Below are 19,614 nucleotides of genomic sequence, written 5' to 3' on the forward strand. Positions count from 1 at the left end.
GGGGGCGGCGCCAGGCGGTGCCGGCCGCTGCCAGGCGCGGAGGGGCCCCGCAGAGCGGCGGCTGGGGCTCGGGCTCTGCCCTCGACATGGCGGCGGGAGGCGGCGGCGCGGGGGAGCAGCGGCCGTACGAGCTGGTGGTGTTCGGGGCCAGCGGCTTCACCGGGCAGTTCGTGGTGGAGGAGGTGGCGCGGGCGGCCAGCGGCGGGGAGCTGCGCGGCGCCCTGCGCTGGGCCGTGGCCGGGCGGAGCCGCACCAAGCTGCAGGAGGTGCTGGAGCAGGCGGCCGAGAGGCTGGGTACGCACCGCGGCCGGGGGGCGGGCGGGCGGGGCACCGGCCGCTCCGTTGGGAGCAGCTCCCGGGCGGGGGCCGAGGGGCTCGGGAAGGGCCCCGGGGCCGTGATCCCGGCGGTGACGGCCGTCTCCGGTGCGCAGGGAAGGCGGCGCTGGGGCCGGAGGTCGGCGTGCTGCTGTGCGATGTGGGCGACCCGGGCTCGCTGGCCGCCATGGCGAGGCAGACCCGGCTGGTGCTCAACTGCGTGGGCCCGGTGAGTGCTCCCCCGCCGCGTCTCTTCGCCCTTGTTTTAAAGATAAGGTTTGGAAGAGAAACCCGCGGACCTCTGTTTTGAGGCCTTGGACACTACAGGGCTCGAAGCGACGACGCTTCCAGCTCGTTCAGAGCAGATCAAAGTACGAGAGCTGGAAGTTAGATAATGGCAAGGTCTGTGAAGTTAGTTAGGCAGAGAATATGCAGATAATGCAAATGCAAAAAGCATAAATTGAGATAAGAGATATTAAATCAGCTTTGGTGATCTTATCTTTTGAGAGAGATACGGTGGAGTGGTTTGTGCAGCAATCTCCTTTATCAGTGAGGAAGTTTGCTCTGCTGCTCCGGCCCTAACCTCCCCCCAGAAGACAAGACTATTACATTTGCCCCACTTAGAAAAATCAATAGCTATTAAGTGCTTCCTTCTCTGGTAGGTGTACGCTAGATGAAGCAGGTTGGGTGAGTCGTGGGGGGGGGTTATTTTGTTACGTGTGCTGTTTTTTTCCTTCTTCAGTATAGATTTTTTGGAGAGCCTGTCGTGAAAGCTTGTGTTGAAAACGGTGCGAGCTGCATTGACATCAGTGGAGAACCCCAGGTAAGTGACATCTGAAAAATGCTACCTTACATTAGGGCTCTCTTAAAGTACTTGGTTAGTATGTTTTATGTTTCTGCTAGCGTTTTTGAACATGCAGACAAGTTCTGCCTCCTGATGCGCAGTTTTAAGATGCGTTAACTTTAGGATGTATGAATGTGTACTATTTGTATAGTTTTCTCACTCTTAGACAAGAGCCCCTCAGGTTCTTTCTGGAAGTCCAACATTTTTATATTATCTTTAAGTCTCAGTTGTGATTCCAGGTAGGAATTTTGGATAGATCACTTTTTTTTTCCCACTGCTGTGACATTTTCATACCATAAAAGACAAATGATACGCATCTGTCTTAAAGATGTATATAAATAATTTATATAGTAATATAAATATAATGCATATAATAATATAAATGTAACTAATTTGAAGTATGTAGGCTGCTATGATTTGAGAATAAAGCACTGATGGTTAATATTGGATATTGTCAAATATGGGATCTGCTTAAAGTATCTGTTCTGACTGTGTTTTAGTTTCTGGAAGGAATGTACCTGAAATACAATGAAAAAGCTGCTGAGAAGGGAGTGTATGTCATTGGAAGCTGTGGCTTTGACTCTATACCAGCTGATATGGGAGTACTGTACACCAGAGACAAGTTGAAAGGTGACTTTCTTAACATGACTTTATGCTGAAAAAGACACACAGGTTATGCTTTTCATCTGGTTTCCTAAAAAAATGCTTGTAGCAAACCTCCTTCAATTTGTCTTTTTGCCTGCCTTTACCAGCTAACTAATTTCAGCCAAATCTGGTAGACAGATATAAAAGAAAATCTAAATCACGTTCCCATTAGATTCAAGCAAATTGGTGGTTAGGTAGAAATGGGATTCAAGGTGATACTGCTCACTGAGAGAACAGAAGGTTCGTTTGTTGGAAGTGGACTGCCCAGCCAGTGTGTGGGCATCTGTGGGCAAGCCACAGCATACTTCTTCTTGTGCAGTGAGAATACTGTAAGGAAGAGACAGTGGGGACAGGATGGCTGTAGGGAAGGGATTGCAAATCAGTGGATGATCAGGTTTCATAGGTTTTGTTTCTCTGCCTCCAGTACTGAGCAGCTGTTGTAGAGACCTAAGTAGGTAGTGCCTTACAGTGTCTTTTATGTCAAGAGCAGCTGGACAGTAACTCAGAGAATAAATATATTTGAGAAAAGATGTAAGATGATTTAATTCTCTGCAAAGAGTTCTTTATCCTAATCCCAAACAAGGATACTTTGTTCATCAATTCTGACTTTGTAACTGGAAGGGCCAGTAAGAGAATCCAAATGTTTTGCCTCTAGTATTCTATTAAAATTGCTATTACATGCTTGATATTGGAGCACGTCATCAACTTTCAGTTTAATAAAACTAAATCTATAAAAGGATCTGATTAGAGGGAGAGAAGGAGAGGCATGAAAACGAGTATCTGGTTGTTCATGAGCTTATAATTTGATGTCTGATACTTGTTTTGAATAAAGATGTCTTTTATCTCTTCCTATTTTGGCTTTCTGGTATTATCACCTGTCTATCCAGTTGCTTGTTATGTTTAGATCTGCCCTTACAGGAACAGTTTATAAGCTCAGAAGGAACTGAGCAAAGTGAAACAAAGCAGAATTTGGAGCTGTTTTGTTTTGCTGTTCGCTACAACTAAGCAACCTTTGTTTTAGGATATGTTGAGTGTTTTTTGCTTTTTTTTTTTTATTTTTTTGTAATAAGAGCTACTGAGCTCTCCTAATTCATCTATGTTTCACAGCCGATGTTGTCCTTTATCGCAAAACTTTGGGGAAATCTAAATATGGCTTTTAATATTCTTTTCCTCTTTTGATTTATTATTTACATGATCTTATTAACTAGAAAAAACAACTGTAGCATTTAATGACTCAAGATAAGTTTAATGACCGTTACTGAAGTACTGTACGTATGAAATTATTATTTGCTAACAAAAAGAGCTCCAGATCTTAATCTTAGTTTACTTTCCTTTGAGATAAAGGTGTGTCTCTGTCCTGTCCACTAGCAATGTCAGTAGTCTGCCATTTGAGGCTGCCAGAGTGCCCTCTGGCTGTGTGAACTAACCTGAGTGTATATCCCAAGTAATTACCCTTCACGTTTTCTCCTCTTTTTAAGGTACCTTAACTTCTGTCGAAAGTTTCCTGACAGTGAAATCTGGACCTGAGGTTAGTTGGTTTATACCATCATGGGAACTTGTGATGACATCAGCATAGCCTATTTGAATAACTGTTGTTAGGTTAATGCAGACCAAGGAAGAAGCTGTGCCAGTTCCTTCATGATGAGTCTTTATTCTTTAGAAGCTAATATATATTATATATCTACTATATAATACTTTATTCTTTAGAAGCTAATAAAAAAGTATCCCAAGGAAGTGCCCTTTTGTAAGGTTTGTTTGCATGGGCTGACATAAAATTTGTTGTATTAAGCAGTTTCAAGAAATATTTAGGTTTTGCAGTTGATTTGCACAGAGACTGGTAAGGACTCATACACAAACCGTAGGGGATACGTAAGTGTGTTGCCAGTAATCCTAATGCTTTGGCTGGTTTTTTTGTTGCTATTTGTTGGGGTTGTTTTGATATACTTGATAGTGCATGTAATCAGAATACATTTGTGTTATAATTTTGTAATGCTATGTAATAATTCCAAAGTCATCATTAAAATAATATTTAAAGCCTTAACTGCATTAATTATTGTTTCATGGTATTTTACCAGGGTGCTTGTATACATGATGGGACTTGGAAGTCAGCTGTTTATGGCCTCGCAGATCAAGACAACCTGAAGCAGCTTCGAAAAAAGACAGGATACGCCCCTGTTCCAGTAGTTGGTGCGAAACTTAAAAGAAGGTATAAAAAGCTTAAAATGTGAAACAAGCTGTTTTCTAACAGTTCCAGGATTTATTATATAGAATGTTAGCATATTATTAAATGCTAAAAATATGCATTTAAGACTTTAGGAAAATCTACACATACACACGCTTGTCTGGTAGAATTGAAGATATGTTCATATTTCACTGAAAAATAACATGTTAGCATTTACCATGTCTCACAGTTAGCGTGTTCTAAAAGACTTAATGGCATGGCAAACTTTTATTTCAGAAGCGATGAATGTAGAATGGAAAAAACAAATATGAGAATATTATTTTGATTATCATATTTATCCTAGCTATAGTTCATGGAATCTCGAGTTGAGCCAAGGATAAATTTGAATCATTGAATCGTTTTACTTTCAGTGAAAAGAGATAATGTCATAAAAATGCTTGAGAGAAAGCCAGTGTTGATAGCACTGCTGTGATCAATTTCTTTGTTTGCATGAAGTTTTGAATGTTTTTTGTGAATGTTTTTTTTCCATTTGCAGAGGACTTGTGTTCTACAGTCAGGAATTCAAACAGTACGCTATTCCATTCATGGGATCTGATGTTTCTGTCGTGAAACGGTCTCAGCGCTATTTGCACACACAGTTGCAGGAAACACCAGTAAGTTACTGCTACTAGTGTAGTATGTCTTTTATTTTAATTTTCAGCAAATCCGTCCTATATGTAATAATAGTTCTTTGTGTAGATCAGTGTACCAGGGTTTCTGCAGTTAAATAAGTAATAATGAGCTTTTGCTTGTGTAGAGAAAAAGGCTTGTTCTGTTGATCATCTTTTGGAAGCTGCTTGACCTGATGTGGTCCAGGTTCTTCTGTATGCCTGGGCCTGTTTCATACGGTGTGATATCCTGCCTGATGAGCTTGCTTTCTGCTGCTAGAAAAATAATTCTAAGAGTCTTTTGTAGGGTTTTTATGCTGTCTGATTTCTGCGTATGTATTTGTAAGAAATGGAAGCTTTGGGTTACAGAAGTGTTTGAAAAGTGGGCTTCATGCTTTTAGGAAACTGTAAAGGTATTTAGTTTTGTACCCGTGCAGAGGCTTTTTTGTTATATCAGTGAAGATTTTAAAGGCATCGTAAGTGTAGTCTATGTAACAATAGACAGGTTGGTATCATGTACTAAACTTTGTCATAGATAAATTATATGCTGCTCATTTGTATTTGGAAACTTCTTTTATGCTTGAGTCTCTGGTGTGCAGAGTGAAGGCAACATGAAGTGTGTTGGTGGTGAGAAGGATACATAGTTGTTTTCCATGGTTCCCTGAGAGGAGACCAGCACTGACAGTTCATGTAACAGCTGTGCAGAATCGCTGGCATCAGTTCGGGTTGAAGGTGTCAGTGCTCTAAAAATATACTTGGAAATATTAATGAGAAAGTTTTGTTGTTGCTATTCCAGAATTGTAATGCAAGGCCTTGGTTTCTCTTAAATCAAAACACAGAGAGAAGGAAAGGAGTATCTTGGGAAAGAAGCCTGAAATCAGATACAGAAGACAACTCTTAAGTTTTCCACTGTTGTTTACCATACTCTCTCCATCTCCATTCCGTAGTTACATTGCTTTCTCATAATGAATTATAAAGTCAAGTGTTATTCAAGGAGTTGTTTAGAACTCAGCTGTTTAAAAGTCTTCTGCAAATAGCTCTATGTTGTATTAAAAACTTGCATCCTGCATTTTTAAAAATGAATCTGTGAAAAAATTTTGATGTAAATTCTATCACTGAAAATATGTTTTTGCCTTAGGTACAGTATGGTGCTTATGTGAATATAGGTGGTCTTGGCTCTGTTGTGAAGCTGATGATTGCTGGCATTTTATTTCTTCTTCTTGTGAAATTTAGCTTTGGAAGAAAACTTCTGACAAAAGTAAGTGTACAAAGCACAAAAGAATTAAGTGCTTGGAGGCTTTTTTTCGTTAGGTTAACATGAGGTTTTTTTGTTGTTTTCCTTTTCCCTCTCATTATATAGTATCCAGAATTTTTCTCTGCTGGACGTTTCACAAAGAAAGGACCAACCCAGAAACAGGTAACCGACTGCTTTCCATCCTAGTTATTGAAGAAGTTCGTTATGGTAATGGTAGAATAGTAAGCTGTGGTCTACCACTTAGTCTCCAAGAAATAAATTCTTTTTAAATGCACACTGTGTATGCCTATGAATATTTAAGTCGTCATGCCTTCTGTTATTAGGTATGTGGAACTGATACAAGAAAAAGTGGATCATATTTCTAGGTCTGATGTATTCACATGAATGGCTCACAACATACAAACTGTCAAAGGTGATGACAGATTGAGTAGCAAAAACTCAAGCCTGAAAGCAGTGAGAGAATAAATGGACTTTAGGGCTGTAACTTCCAGTAAAGTGAAAGTGATTATGTAACTGTGATTGTACCTTTTAAGCAATGACTCAAAATAACTGCTTTCATGTTTAGATGTATCACGGCATTTGGCATAATACTTACATTTACTACTCCTGTTTGCCTGATAGAAGTGAGTTACTGTTTTGGTGACCACGCTTCATGTCTTGTCCACTACAGATGGATGAAACCTCCTTCACAATGACCTTTTTTGGCGAGGGTTACAGTGAGGGGCAGAATCCACAGAACGGCAAACCAAATGTAAAGATTTGCACTCAAGTGAAAGGACCGGGTATGTATGTTAGCAGCTAACTGCATCACATTTCCTACCCTGATACGCGGTTATGGTTCCACTACCATCTACTAAGTCAGCAGCCTTTAGAGAGTATTGTCTTTATCCTAGCATGCACTGTAACCTGCTTTTTGAACAGTTGTGGAGACAACAAGAATGTACATTCAGAAGGGAGTTAATGAACCATTGCTACTTTAAATAACAATATATGTAGCCAGATGTAAGCAGTGTCACATCAAAAAGTCTTTTAAGCACAGATGTGCAAGGCTCTTGCTGTAGTAAAGAGCTTGCTGTCACTTTGCAGTGATAACTCACGGTTGTTGTGTGGTTATAGGCTTATATTTGAGGCAAATCTCTGTTCACATTAGTTCTTAAGGACTTCTTTAGCTATTTAGGATGATAACCAGGTTAAAAAAAAAGCAAGCTAATCTTAAATGGAGATAGCATGCCATAAAAAAAAAAGATTAAAATTTGAAATGTGAATTTTGTGTTTAAACACATTGTATGTTTGGTTTTCATCAGAACCAGGCTATGTTGCAACTCCAATTGCAATGGTTCAAGCAGCCTTAGCTCTTCTGGAAGATGCAACTTGTCTGCCTAAACAGTGAGTACTTTTCTATGTAGAACACATTGATTTCCATTACAGCTACTGTGTGCACGTTTCTCTTTGAAAATACAGATTCTCTATAACCCTAGGGATTGCTTTCTTACCTCACTCAAATGGCAGTGCTATTAAACATGATCCTTGCTATGCAAGGGAGATAATTCACCATGATGAAGTCACTTACTCTTCATCTGCCTTTCAACTTGAAAGGATGTAATTACAGTTTTTAGTTATGTTTTTGCAGCATCCACTGCACCAGTGTCTATATTTTCAGCTATGGAAAAATTTCTATTGAGTTTGCTAGATGCAGAAATGAGCCTCTAAATGTAACCAGCTTGCTCACATGCTCCGTCTGGCACAAAGTGGCTTTTTCTTTCCTAGACAGGGGAACATGTTTTTGACTTCAGATAAAGGTAGCATTTGGTCACTGTACCACTGATGTTTTTCTCTTTTGATTTTTGTTAACAGAGGTGGAGTGTATTCTCCAGGAGCTGCCTTCTCTAAAACAAAACTGATTGATCGCCTCAACAGCCGTGGTGTTGAGTTCTCTGTTATTAGCCAGCCTGAAGTCTGACATCAAGACATAACTGTATGAACTAACATCTTCCCTGTGTCTAATTCCAATAAAGTTCATTTGACTGTAGAAGCGTAATCATAAAATAGTTTCATTGTGCTGTTGTTTACAGCAGAAAAAATAAGCTAAAAAGTATAATAACGTATGCTATAATGGAAACAAAACCTTAAAAGATACTGAGTTTTAATTCATGAACATATTAAATCAGTGATTTATTGGGTACTAGTTCTAGAACGTTGTTTAATCTCTTTCACCTTAAGTTGCGGAACAGCAGCCTAAGTTTTAAGTTACTACATAATTCAGTCTGCAATTAACCACAACCTTCTCACCGCAACTGTTTGAAGCAGGCAGGCCCTGGATACCAAGTGCCTTAGCAGATGAAACTACTAGTTATTCCTCATGCCTGTTTGGGATAGGCACGGTTACCTTTTGGTGTTCTTATTTTTAAAGGCTTAGTACCCATAGTCAAGTCACAGAGTAGTTGTTTTTTCTTAAGGTTTAAGGAGTAGTTTTGTCTTTTTGGTGGGTTATTATGAGGATCAGCTGACTGTACTTGTCTTAAGTAGACAAGTAGTGTTGACTTTCAGTCCTACCAGCTTGCCTGTAGCAAGGCATACTAAAAAAGAGAAAACCCATGTTGTAATATAGAGCTAGCTGAAGACCAGCTGCCATTTCATCCTTTCAACTGAGAACAAGTCATTCTAGTATAATAAGTGCAGTATGCAAAGCAGTGTCAAAAACCATGCATTTACAAAGTGACTAAGTAGCAGCCTTGTCAGTATAGTAACTGTAGGAAGTTACACTACTTCTAAACTGTTGAAACAAATTCCATATTTGTTTGTAAATATTAAGTTACCTTTCAGGAGTCTCTGTGGTTGAATGATAACACATCTAGCAAACTATTTTTTTCTAATACATCTGCATTTAGTAATATAACAGCTTTTTTCCCACTTACAGCTTGCTGAGATCAGAGCATTGCTACAGATGAACTTAATATTTCTGAAAAACTTCATTTCTTGTCTTAGCGTGAAACAGATTCATAACAAGTGATTTTTAGAGGCTGATACCATAAACAAAAAAAAGCTGAGGGAGTGGGTATAACATTTGCCTTTAAACTATGGTGTATAAAAATGCTCGTGATAGAACTTAAAGACAAACTGAAAACTCACTTTGCACTTCGATGCCTTCCTTGGAGGGAATCATCCTCAAGATTTGCTATGTGCTGTGTATTCCCGCTTCTTCTTAACTATAAGAGCAACATCACTTTTCAGCTTGTAAATGGTTGACTCAAGTTGTTTCCCAAAATCACTTATCATCTGTGATTGTCTCTCTGTAAAAAGACGCAGTGCCTGCAAATTATCTTCCTGCTAAAACATAATAAAATAAATGAGTTGGGCTGAACAACCATGTCATTTTTTTACTTAAACAGCAAAGAATACCTGAAGGTCTCAGGGGTTTAACTAAGGCAGTAACTGAATAAAAGGGAGGCAACTGCTAGAATAAACCACAGCCTCAAAAACTAAAATTAGGATCATAATTGCATGTTCTTTTGCCAAGGAGAATAGCATGCATCACAACAGGAAGGATGTGCTTAGGAAGGTAGCTCTGCTCTTTCTCCAGGCCAGATGAATTGCACCACTCGCTCTTTTGCAGCAACATCTGAGGGAGTAAGACTGGGCACAAGCCAGAGCTTACTTCAGAGCTAACTTTAACTAAGTGGCAATGAATTTTTCATGTATGCACAAAAGAGAGCTGGTGACTTGAGAGTATCTTTTGTCCTTGAGATAACCACCAATCATCCTGCTACTAGATAACCAGAAATTAAGCAGTGGGTTTTAGAAATGTATAGCCCGTAAGCATCTAATACCTTGTTGATACACAGTTTAGTTCTTCAATTGCAGAAAACAAATACCAAGATCAGGAGAAACACACATTTGCTTTATAATCAATGTCTCTTATTCTGAGAAGAAAAACTTGAATTTGCATCCCCACAATGGTTATACTAAAAAAATGCACTATGGTTCTCTAGGCTAAGGATTAGGCCAGTGTAAGAGGAAACAGTGAACAGCTAACAACTTCCATCTGCACAGGAAACATAATACACAGTTCTTTAATACAGTTGGGCCTGAAGTATTTGTTGGACTAAAATTCAGATCATGCTACTCTTAACCCAGATGCTAGAACTGCTACACTTACAACATTAAATACAGGATGGTGTTAGAGTTTGTTTTTCACTGCTCCCAACCACACAAAGAGCAGCCTTTTCTTCAGCTGAGATAGTGGAAAGGAATTACATTAGGTTATTGATGCCTTCCTCCCCGATTTCTCCCTGGCCTAGGTAGTAACAGTTCACAACAGTCTTAAGGCCTAGAAGGTCTTTATAAATGCTTCCTAAAGAAACAAAATGCTTCCTAAGAAACAAAAAAAAAAGCCTGCTTTTACGTATACAGATTTACAGTACTCAATAAAGGCTGTTTCAAATGACTGCTGGAGGTTGGGGAAGGCACTCCAACTCTGAGCTGCGTTTTAGGCCAAATACGTAAGAAGCCAAAACAAGCTGCTGTTTACATGTTTCTAACTTGTTCCCTGCAGAAAAACCGTAAACAGTGTAAACAGGAAAATGATAAACCAGTTGAGGAGACTTTCTTACTCTGTATAACTAAAGGTTATATAGAGTCAGAAAAAATCAAAGCAGTTCAGTGTTGCTGGCAAGAAACTGGGCTATTGAGCAGTAACGGGAAGAGCTAGAGCCCTCATGAAAAGGTCACACCATGAAAGCCTACATATGCCATAAAGTCTCCTTGCCAGCTTCAGTAAAAAATGGCTTCGTTGCCAAGCAATCTAGAAGACTTCCGGAATACCAAGCCAACCAAGTCTAAAAGCCCATTTGCATCACACCCCTGACAAATCTGACCTGTGTTCTAGAGGGTAGTTTTGTGCTGAAGAGTTATTGCTTACTTAAAGTTGTCAGAGCCTGAAGTAAAAGCTTATGTAAATTAAAAAAAGACAAAAAGAACCATCCTGAAGAAACCATATAAAGAAGATGATGACAAGCTAACTCCCATGAAGCACTACGTAGACATACAGCTAAATACCTAACAGACCTGGTTAACGTATGGCTTCTCTGATAAGCAGGCACTTCTGTAGCAACATGCCCACTTCAGTGTGAGGCTGTTCAACTCTCTAGTGTTCAAACCTGCATATCTGACTGCACACAGTCTGCAGGTCTTGGCAGTACCTCTGGTCCTGTGCAAAACACCTGGAAAACTCCAGGATAAGAAACCAATTGTAGCCCAACCGTACCCATCCTGTGATTCTGTGAACCTCCAGTTCTGAAACCTCCAGTTTCAGATTCCTAAAGCTAGGACAAAATTCCTTAGAAAAGTGGCCTCTGACGCTTAAAATTGTAAAAACTTTGTAAAAAATGTAAAAACTGTACCTACCGGTGGCCTAGAGTGCTTCAACTGAAGGAATTGCTGTCTGACTACATTCATGTTTTGATAGAAGATCTTAAGGGCCTTGGCAAATTCTGCATCACAGCTGGTCCGATGGCTGCACATCTCTTCAGTTTCTCCCAAAGGCTGTTTCATCATCTTAATTGCCTTGGTAGGTGACTCAGATTTCTTCTCTAAAATGCAAGAGACATTTTTTTTATTAATAAACTAAAATAATTTTAAAAATATATATCAATCTTGAATTTATTGTCATCGGAAATGGCAGGCTGATTCCCTTTGTCAGAGGAGAAAAAGTCAGGGGGATATAAATTAACTTTCTGTAGAGCCTGTGTCCTAGGGCAGTACGGGTAAGGGAGAACTGTAGCAGAAGCATGAGTTACTGAGACAGTTTGTGATGGGCACTGACTTTCGTGGTGTCCTGTGTCCCATTTCTTTAGTTTGTCTTGAAGAAGGACATTTTCTTCTCTTAAAGCTCTGTTGACCTCTCTCAGCAGCTCTGTCTCTTGTTCCATCTGCAGCAGCTTCCGGTACAGTTCAGGCACCTCGTTACCTGTATCCTGGATTTTTTAGAAAACTGCAGTTCAGATAATTATCACCAAATCCTTACTGATTCCCGTCTATGAAAAGCACTTCTAAACAGATAATGGATATTCCCAATGGGCTAATGGAACTGTTACATTCTTCATGATACTGAATTTTGAAAACAAACTTTTCTGTGGCTTCAGATGGATATTTTTCCCTTCCTTACAGTTTTATTAGCCCTTTAAACAAACATTCATTTATTATTTCCCCAGCTGCCAAGCCAATGTTCACCGGCCTGTTGTCATGGTATTTCATTAGCAAAAGTGGTAAGAGAATTTCTGCAAGTATCAGGGGCAGTGCTTTAGCTTTACTATCTCTTTCTGTATGTGTGTATATGCATGTATACCTATAGCTGTATTTATACACAGAGAAATATATACATATATATAGATCTAAAACAATTGTATTGAAACATATGTGTGAGCACACATGCACCTGTAGAAATCGCTTAACTGCTTTCATTTCTTTTACAGTCTTTTACTCTCTAATGTAATTAAATAAGCTGGCAAGGTCAAGAAACATTTACAATGGAAGCACCTCACTGCGGTGCTCCAGCAAATGCGTACAGAGCTGCTCAGCACTTGCATCCTGCAGCTGCGTTACACCCCTGCCAGGCTCTGTCATCCATTACAGTGCTTCAGAGCCGTACACAGGGAGTGCTTCAGGCTCAGACACAGCACTGTGCTTAATTAGATGTTTCCCTGCAGCCTTCGCTCATTTCATATTCCCATGAAAATCAAGTGGGTTTGTCGGAACGTAGTATCAGTAATCCACGTACACTTACCAGACCAGCACTGCTTGCAGTCAAAGCTTTGGGATTATCAACCACAACAGTGCCCTCACTTGTGAGCAAAAGACCATCCAGGGAGTAGTCCATCTCCACGCAACCTTCTGCAGCAAAGGAAAGACAAAGCATGGTCGGGACTTGGCCATCACTTGCTCTTTGCTACTGGTGCCCTTATTGTATGCTGTGTGCAATACTTACGGTATACACAGTGTACAGCCTCTTTTCAAACTCTGAATTCAAGGCAGAAATAGCCTTTTCCTTAGCACTTCATCCAAGCTGTGAGCCAACATGATCATTTTAAAATTATACCAGGAAACCACTAACTGTTTTTCCCATTCTGAATATTTTTGTATCCGTAATGATGGACAATACAGTTTGATTCTATCTACCAACCATCACTGAAGGAGAACATAAAATATGTAATATAAGACTTTCAAAAGCGAAAATTTCAGGAAGAAATACCTTGAAGTCCCCACAAATCAACAATTAAAGCATTTTTCTGTAAATAATTCAAAAATTCATAGGACGCATTTAGAGCTGAGAAATGGACTGTTTCTTCTATCTTCGGATTCACGTTTTTCCAGACCGGTTTTGTGTATAAAGAGCGTGGAAGATCATAAACTCTATACCTAAAGACAAAAAATGCAAGCATAAAAAAATAATTAAAAACCAATTCAGTCTCTGAAAATGTCACTATTTAAACAGACACAAAAGTTGGGCAGAAACAAATACTGCAGCATTTCAAGGTCAGCTGTTCTTTCCTGCTCAATAAAGTGCCTTATGCAGTCATTCAGCACCCGCAGGACATGTAAAAATATTACTGTACTTTATTAATTTTTAGTACTTATTCTGTTGACAGCAGCAGCGTGGCATGCTGTCAAAAATGCACAGAAAGCTTTAAAATATTCATAACTCCATTTTTTATTCTGAGACTTCTAGCTTTCTGCCTATTCAGTAATCCATGGGGCATTTCTCCAGCTCCACCCATATCTTTGAGGATAACAAATGAAGTCATGTAAATCCTTGCTCAACACAGACCTTTTAAAAATGGGACGGATATTTTTAGGCCAACACTGCATATCTCTCTGCAGTTTCAGAGATTCAAGGTTAAATTCTTGCTGCAGCTTAAAGACCCAAGCAAAAGAGATAATGGTTTCTGCAGGCTCATGACTTCCACGTGAGCAAGGCTAAACCTGCTATCAGTTTCACCAGAAGCACAAAACAGGCTTGTTCTGAGGAAGCAGGGAGTTGTTGCAACACAATACCCTATCTGAATGCCTCTTCCCACAGCATCCCGCAACCATTTGACTCCAAGGCACTCTGCAACGTGAATCTGGAAATCAACCCTTCGCCCCAGCAGCTCCAGCGGATCAATGACCATATCGTCCTCCCCAAAGAGTCTGCAAAGAGAAAGAACAGCACTGCAAATTTGACCCTGGTCCTCAATCAACATCAACACAGGGTGGTAACAGAAATGAGGAGGACACTGGGATCAGAGAGGAGAGCTGCTGTTTATGTGACATGAACGTTTTGATAACTAATAATTAGTGGCAAATGAAATGTCAGTTTTATGTGACAGCTAGTGTGCTGGTTTTCTTTTTTTTTCTTCCTCTGCACATCCCCAAGTTAGGACAGAGGCTACGTGAACTTCATTATCATACATTGCTATACAGAAAACAGCTATGCTGGGGAAAAAAAAAAAAAAGAGTCCAGAAAGACAATATGGACACAGAAGCATTCAAAACAGAGACGGACTAACCTGAATCTATTTTGCAGCATAATTATTTACTCCATCAGATGAAGAAGCTTCTATGTTCAAGGCAACATTACTCAGCTAAAAGAAACTTAACTGTGATATTTCCAGCCTACAAAGAACTCCAGGTATAAAGAAAGGGCCTGAGGAACAGGAGCGGAAACTGCTGATATATCGACCCCGTTGCAGAAACTGCAGGAGGAAGACTGCTCAGCTCTGGCTGTCCCTCCCCTGTGAGTTGCCAGCTCCAGCTGGGGACAGGGACAGAGCTGTCAGTCAGCAGGGCTGAGAGTGTGAAAGACACAGTTCCTGGGGCCCTCCCTCCAGAGGACTTCAGCACAGTCAGAAATGGGGACTGACTGCCCCTTGGTGTTGTCTAATGGGTCTGGAGCTGATCCCCGCTCCCAGTTACAGCAGTAAAATCTCTGAATGTCTCCCTCTTTCACATTTTGCTCAGCACTGCCAGCCTTCATTCCCAGTCACACACTTCAACAGGTGAAGCTCCCCAGTTCCTTTAACAAGGAATGACCGACAGCTCTCCAGTACGGAGGCAGCGGATATTTACCTCCCATCGCTGGAGCACGGAGACAGGTTGATCAGCACGACAGCTTCCTCCAGCCCTTCGGAGTTCAGCAGCTCAGTCTGCTCCTCCAGCTTCATGCGGTACGCCAGTGCCTGCAGCCAAACATGAGCGGATCCCACATGGACAACCTCCACTGGGTCCCAGAATGGATCGCTGTCCTGGTTCACGTCCGTGTTCTCCCCTTCCAGAAAACGCTGGTAAAGTTCCTCCATTAGGAACTTCCTATTAATGAACTTGGCCTTTGACCATACCCACACCTATGGAGGAGGCACAGGAGAAGTGATGAACTTGGGCAGTCATGGACAAGGAGAACAGTAAAGCACCTCTCCACCTTGAGATCAGATAAACTTGGAGTCGCCTCTGAGATCTGTGTGTTCAAGCTGCTCCTGAAAAAATTAGCCTGTGCTGCACAACCTGCTGAAGACATATACTTTAATTTTAACTTCCTTTTCGATAAAGACTGTTAACTTATTTCTTAAGGGGCTATGGAGGATCACTGATCATCATCCTCTTTACAACAGTCCTGTATGTGCAGGCTGATGTGGTCACCTCTTCTCTAGAACAAATGAAATTCAGTTCTTTCAGCCTTTCATGTTGACTAAAGTAATTTGCAGCTCTTAGAATTTCATATTTAAAATATATGATAAACTGTTCTGACTAAGCTATCTCAAAGTTTAAATAGAAATAGAAATATTCTATAATATAATATTCTAATAATATATATACATATCTTATATAATATAATTATATATAATATATAATATATAAATTATATAATTATAATTATATAATAATATAATATAATATATATAATATTCTAATATATTCTCAAATAGAAAGAGAAGATTTGTGTTACAGACTGGTGTTTGGAGCATTCACCTGTAACAAAGAAGCATGAGGCTTAAGACTCTGCTCCACGGAAAGATCATTTATCAGGCAGAATGGGAATTCAAGGGATTTATTAGAACACAACTACCTTTCACCTTCATTCATCCCAGCCCAATATTGCTTGTTAATTTGCTTCTTCTGCATTAAGATAGTCTTCCTTTGATCTTATTTTTGATCTGTTTTTCCGTTGATCTGTTTTTCCGTTGTTTCCAGCTTTAATATAATTTGTTATTACAACCAGCGGCCGAGAAAATACCACTAAATCTAAAGAAATCACTCTGTTTGGTTCCTGAGGTTCCTTCTCCTGGTTCCATCACTGTTTTTAAAGAGCACATAAGGGCCTCATATCTATGGCCTAAGCTTTGCACATGCCAGATTTATACAAGAACAAATTGAACTGCTTTAACAAAAAAATACAATAGCATCGTACATTGCAGCTGTAATGGTTTCAAAGACTAATGGACATCAATGATGGCAAAATGAGGACAGGCCAAAATGAGGATAAATTACATCATAAAGTCCTCCTGTAAACCAACAATTTACAAATTAGAGTGTGTCTAAACGGGACTATTAAATATATGAAGTGAAAATGTAAAATTGTTTTTCTTTGTCCAACAGTAGCACTCTCAAATATTTCAAATAAAATGGTAACAAGCAGTTGTAAAAAAATCTCTTGTTTCTGAAAGGAGAGCTAAAGATCTCTCCTCCATTATTTAAACGGTGAAGCTTTGTTGCTAAGCAGCCAGAGATCAGCTGCAAGGGAGCAGCAGCACCGAAGGAGGTGTCAGTGACAGAGCCACCACACGCTGCTGAAGCTGACCTGGTGCTGCAGGGCCTGCGGGGACGCCTCAGTGAGGTCTCGGCAGCGAGGGCCCTCAGCGGGAGGTTCTCTGGCAGCCTCCCCCTGCACTTACTGACATCAAACACGCCTGCTTTACCTCACCAGGAGCATCCCTGCAGTGATGTTCAGTGACAGAAAATGTCTGAAGGTAGCTAACTGCACCCAAATGCTAAGGCAGACACAGTCCTCGGGAGGGTAGAAATAATATACCTCGAGGACCTCCTGCAGGTGCCAGAAGCTACCCAGGAGCATGGCTACCCTGTGAAAAAGCAGTACATGGGTTCCTTTTGAAAAGTGAACAGATCCATGGGCTAGGAGGAGTGCATTTCATGTATGGAGGTACACAAAAAGGGCATCAAAGAGTGGAAGAGTAAAAGAAGAGCGTGGGTCTGTTAGGACACAGCAGAGACAGCCATTGCAAGGATTCAACATGTTTCGCTTGAGAATGAGCACGCAGCCTGCATCTTTCTTACCTTCTCTTAATGCCTGCTCTTAACGCATGAGGCCTTCTTACCTGATTTGTCGTTGCATGTGTCACTTTTACTGTTATTTCCTTTTGTAGGTCATGGCCTCTGGAGTCCGATAAGGCTAGGTTTTTCACCTTCAGTTCAAATGTGAGCTCCTATTAATTAATAAAGTTTCTTGAGCACATTCAAATCCAAGACACCTTTTGCTACGTAATTTGGCAATATTTTCATCTAAGAGGAAAAATTTTATATATATATATATATATATATAAGAAATTATCTATTTTCTGATAGAAGAAATTATCATAACAATCTTTCTGCTGTGTCTAGGACTTGACAATCCCAATATTTCAAATTTTGGAAATCTACCTAGAATGAGGCTTCCTTTACGTACCTCACTGTCACCACACTAGCATTATACTCTGCCATCAGGGTGCACAGAGAAAGGAGAATCCTTATCCTAACCAGTTTATTTCCATTTTTCCTTCAGGAAACTTCTCCAGAAGTTAGTTAGTTAAAATGCTGGGAAATTGTTACAGTCCATCTAGATTTCCCTTTGGATCAATCTCATTATTCCTAATAAAGACTGAGGAGGAATTCTCCATTCTTGGACTTTTCATCCCCTTGAAAACACCATGGCAGCCACTGTTCGTGTATTTATACAGTACAACTACCCTGATACTCCGTTTGCGGCCTGCACTCCCAAATTCACATTCCCCCCATCTCCTATTCTCTCTACCTGCCAGGTGGGTGAGGGAGACTGGGGAAAGCAAAAGGAGTGGGGCAATAGAAAGAGCAAGAGCAATGGCAAATGCTCTTACAGTTATTTCTATTCACACTCAGAAACGTACCAAACGAGTCTAACCTGCAGAAGCTGGGAGAAGCCTTACTCACCTTCTTCAGCTCCTGGCTCATCTGATTCGCCTCCGCCACCAGCGGCATCAGCTTGATGTAATCATGGAACGCCGCCAGGACGCTGGGGTCTGCTCTGCCCTCCCCGCTGCCCGCAGCGCCTTCCCAAAGCGGTGCGTCAGGGGGCAAACAGAAGGAGTAAACAGGCTGCCACCCAGCCCGTGGGCAGCTTTAGGGGGCTGCTCATCGACTGCCAAAATACGATTTAATGCTTCTGGCCCATGCCACTCTCCTGCTCTGAGCAGAGAGAGGGCAGCACAGGAAGAACAGCAGCAGAAACGCATGCTTTGCTCACAGCAGCCTACTTCGCCTTTCTTTCCAAATCGAACTGACAAATTGATCAGATTAGAAAGTGGATGTCAAGCAGGGAGCTTCTGTCCTGCCTGATGTGTGAAGTATTTCCCCCAAGCTGTTGGGGGAATGACAACTCTGATGTCAGAGTCCATTTTGGCACTCCTGAGAACAGAGTTTCACTGTTCAGTTATTAATTCCGTGCTGTCTGGGGGCAGGGACTGCTTTTTCGTAGGAATTTAGGTTTTGCAGACCAATCCAGGATGAAAAATGTGGATATAACATCTGGATTTGAAGCAGACAAAAGTAGGCATATTTGGATAACTGGCTCAGCCTGTTCTGAACACCTACAGATTTTGGTGATGCAACTGAATGTCAGCTGAATAATTTTATTTATTTATTATTATTTTTTTTAAAGACAGAGAATGTGTGCTTGGGTACCAGAACAGCTCATTATACACAAGTGCTGAGGTGCATATTCGCTGCATCCCTCCCCACAGGAGTGAGGCAATGCTACGAGTTTCAGGCCTCTAGGCCTAGTCCTCTGGGTGCCCTCAGCACTCCCAGAGATGCTCATCACAGGTGATCAGCTGGACCTCAGCCAAATGCCTGAAGGCAGCGGTGTGATTACAGTAACAGCTCTCCCGTTCTGTAAATTACTGAACACTTCTAGAGGGATGGAGTAATTCAAAAGATGAAATGTCAGGGCCATTTAGGAGCTCAAAATGGCCTGGCAGATTAGCACACAATTCAAAAACAATGCACAACCCCCCCCCGAGTTCTTTAAGAATAATAAATGTCTGAAAGCAAAAGATCTACATGACATATTCCCAGGACCTTGGGATTGTCTATTTTATATTTACCAACTAAACATTTTGCTCACTGGATTGAACACGTTAAAAGGGCTGTCAGGAAAGTGAACTACAAAAAAAATAATTTTAAGAAAAGTACTGGAGGGTAGCATTTCCCCAATGTACAAAGAGAAAAATATAAGTAGATGAAAAAATGGGAGAAAAAAAAAAGGAGCAAATTTTAGAGGAGCAAAGGGAGTGTTTTGGACGACAGCAAAAGAATATGTAACATTATATTTTGTACCACTATTACTTAATGTGATCACACACCCAACAAAAAATCCAGCATAGAGAGTTTATGGAGGAATGTTAAAAACAAAGGGAAAGACTATTTCAGTGTACATCTGGTGATCCTG

At 40.7% G+C, this 19,614-nt stretch overlaps 2 protein-coding genes across 2 annotated transcripts in view; one reads left to right on the forward strand and one right to left on the reverse strand.

The window, feature by feature from the left end:
- On the forward strand, positions 1-9,249 carry SCCPDH (saccharopine dehydrogenase (putative)). The gene is made up of 12 exons (XM_040551219.1): positions 1-294; positions 432-544; positions 1,058-1,138; positions 1,660-1,789; positions 3,283-3,332; positions 3,880-4,010; positions 4,522-4,639; positions 5,772-5,891; positions 5,994-6,050; positions 6,559-6,670; positions 7,193-7,274; positions 7,743-9,249. Exons 1-12 carry the CDS (start codon positions 87-89, stop codon positions 7,846-7,848), a joined length of 1,308 nt encoding a protein of 435 aa, XP_040407153.1. The 5' UTR covers positions 1-86; the 3' UTR covers positions 7,849-9,249.
- Positions 9,054-19,614, reverse strand: part of LOC121067750 (kinesin-like protein KIF28P) — a 27,822-nt gene continuing 17,261 nt past the window's right edge. Inside the window, exons 15-23 of the mRNA XM_040552588.1 lie at positions 18,099-18,217; positions 17,252-17,359; positions 14,991-15,265; positions 13,938-14,072; positions 13,135-13,301; positions 12,670-12,776; positions 11,710-11,860; positions 11,292-11,476; positions 9,054-9,212 (exon numbers count right to left, since the gene is read on the reverse strand). Coding sequence (XP_040408522.1) covers positions 9,054-9,212; positions 11,292-11,476; positions 11,710-11,860; positions 12,670-12,776; positions 13,135-13,301; positions 13,938-14,072; positions 14,991-15,265; positions 17,252-17,359; positions 18,099-18,217 — 1,406 coding nt within the window. The remainder of the gene's footprint in view (positions 9,213-11,291; positions 11,477-11,709; positions 11,861-12,669; positions 12,777-13,134; positions 13,302-13,937; positions 14,073-14,990; positions 15,266-17,251; positions 17,360-18,098; positions 18,218-19,614) is intronic.

Source organism: Cygnus olor, chromosome 3 (assembly GCF_009769625.2).
Source record: "Cygnus olor isolate bCygOlo1 chromosome 3, bCygOlo1.pri.v2, whole genome shotgun sequence".
In the NCBI taxonomy this organism is placed as follows: domain Eukaryota; kingdom Metazoa; phylum Chordata; class Aves; order Anseriformes; family Anatidae; genus Cygnus; species Cygnus olor.

Coding starts and splice junctions, on each gene's coding strand:
- SCCPDH (XM_040551219.1), top strand. CDS start 87: ATGGCGGCGGGAGGCGGCGGCGCGGGGGAGCAGCGGCCGTACGAGCTG. Junction 545..1,057: donor TGCTCAACTGCGTGGGCCCG/GTGAGTGCTCCC, acceptor TTCCTTCTTCAG/TATAGATTTTTTGGAGAGCC. Junction 4,011..4,521: donor GGTGCGAAACTTAAAAGAAG/GTATAAAAAGCT, acceptor TTCCATTTGCAG/AGGACTTGTGTTCTACAGTC.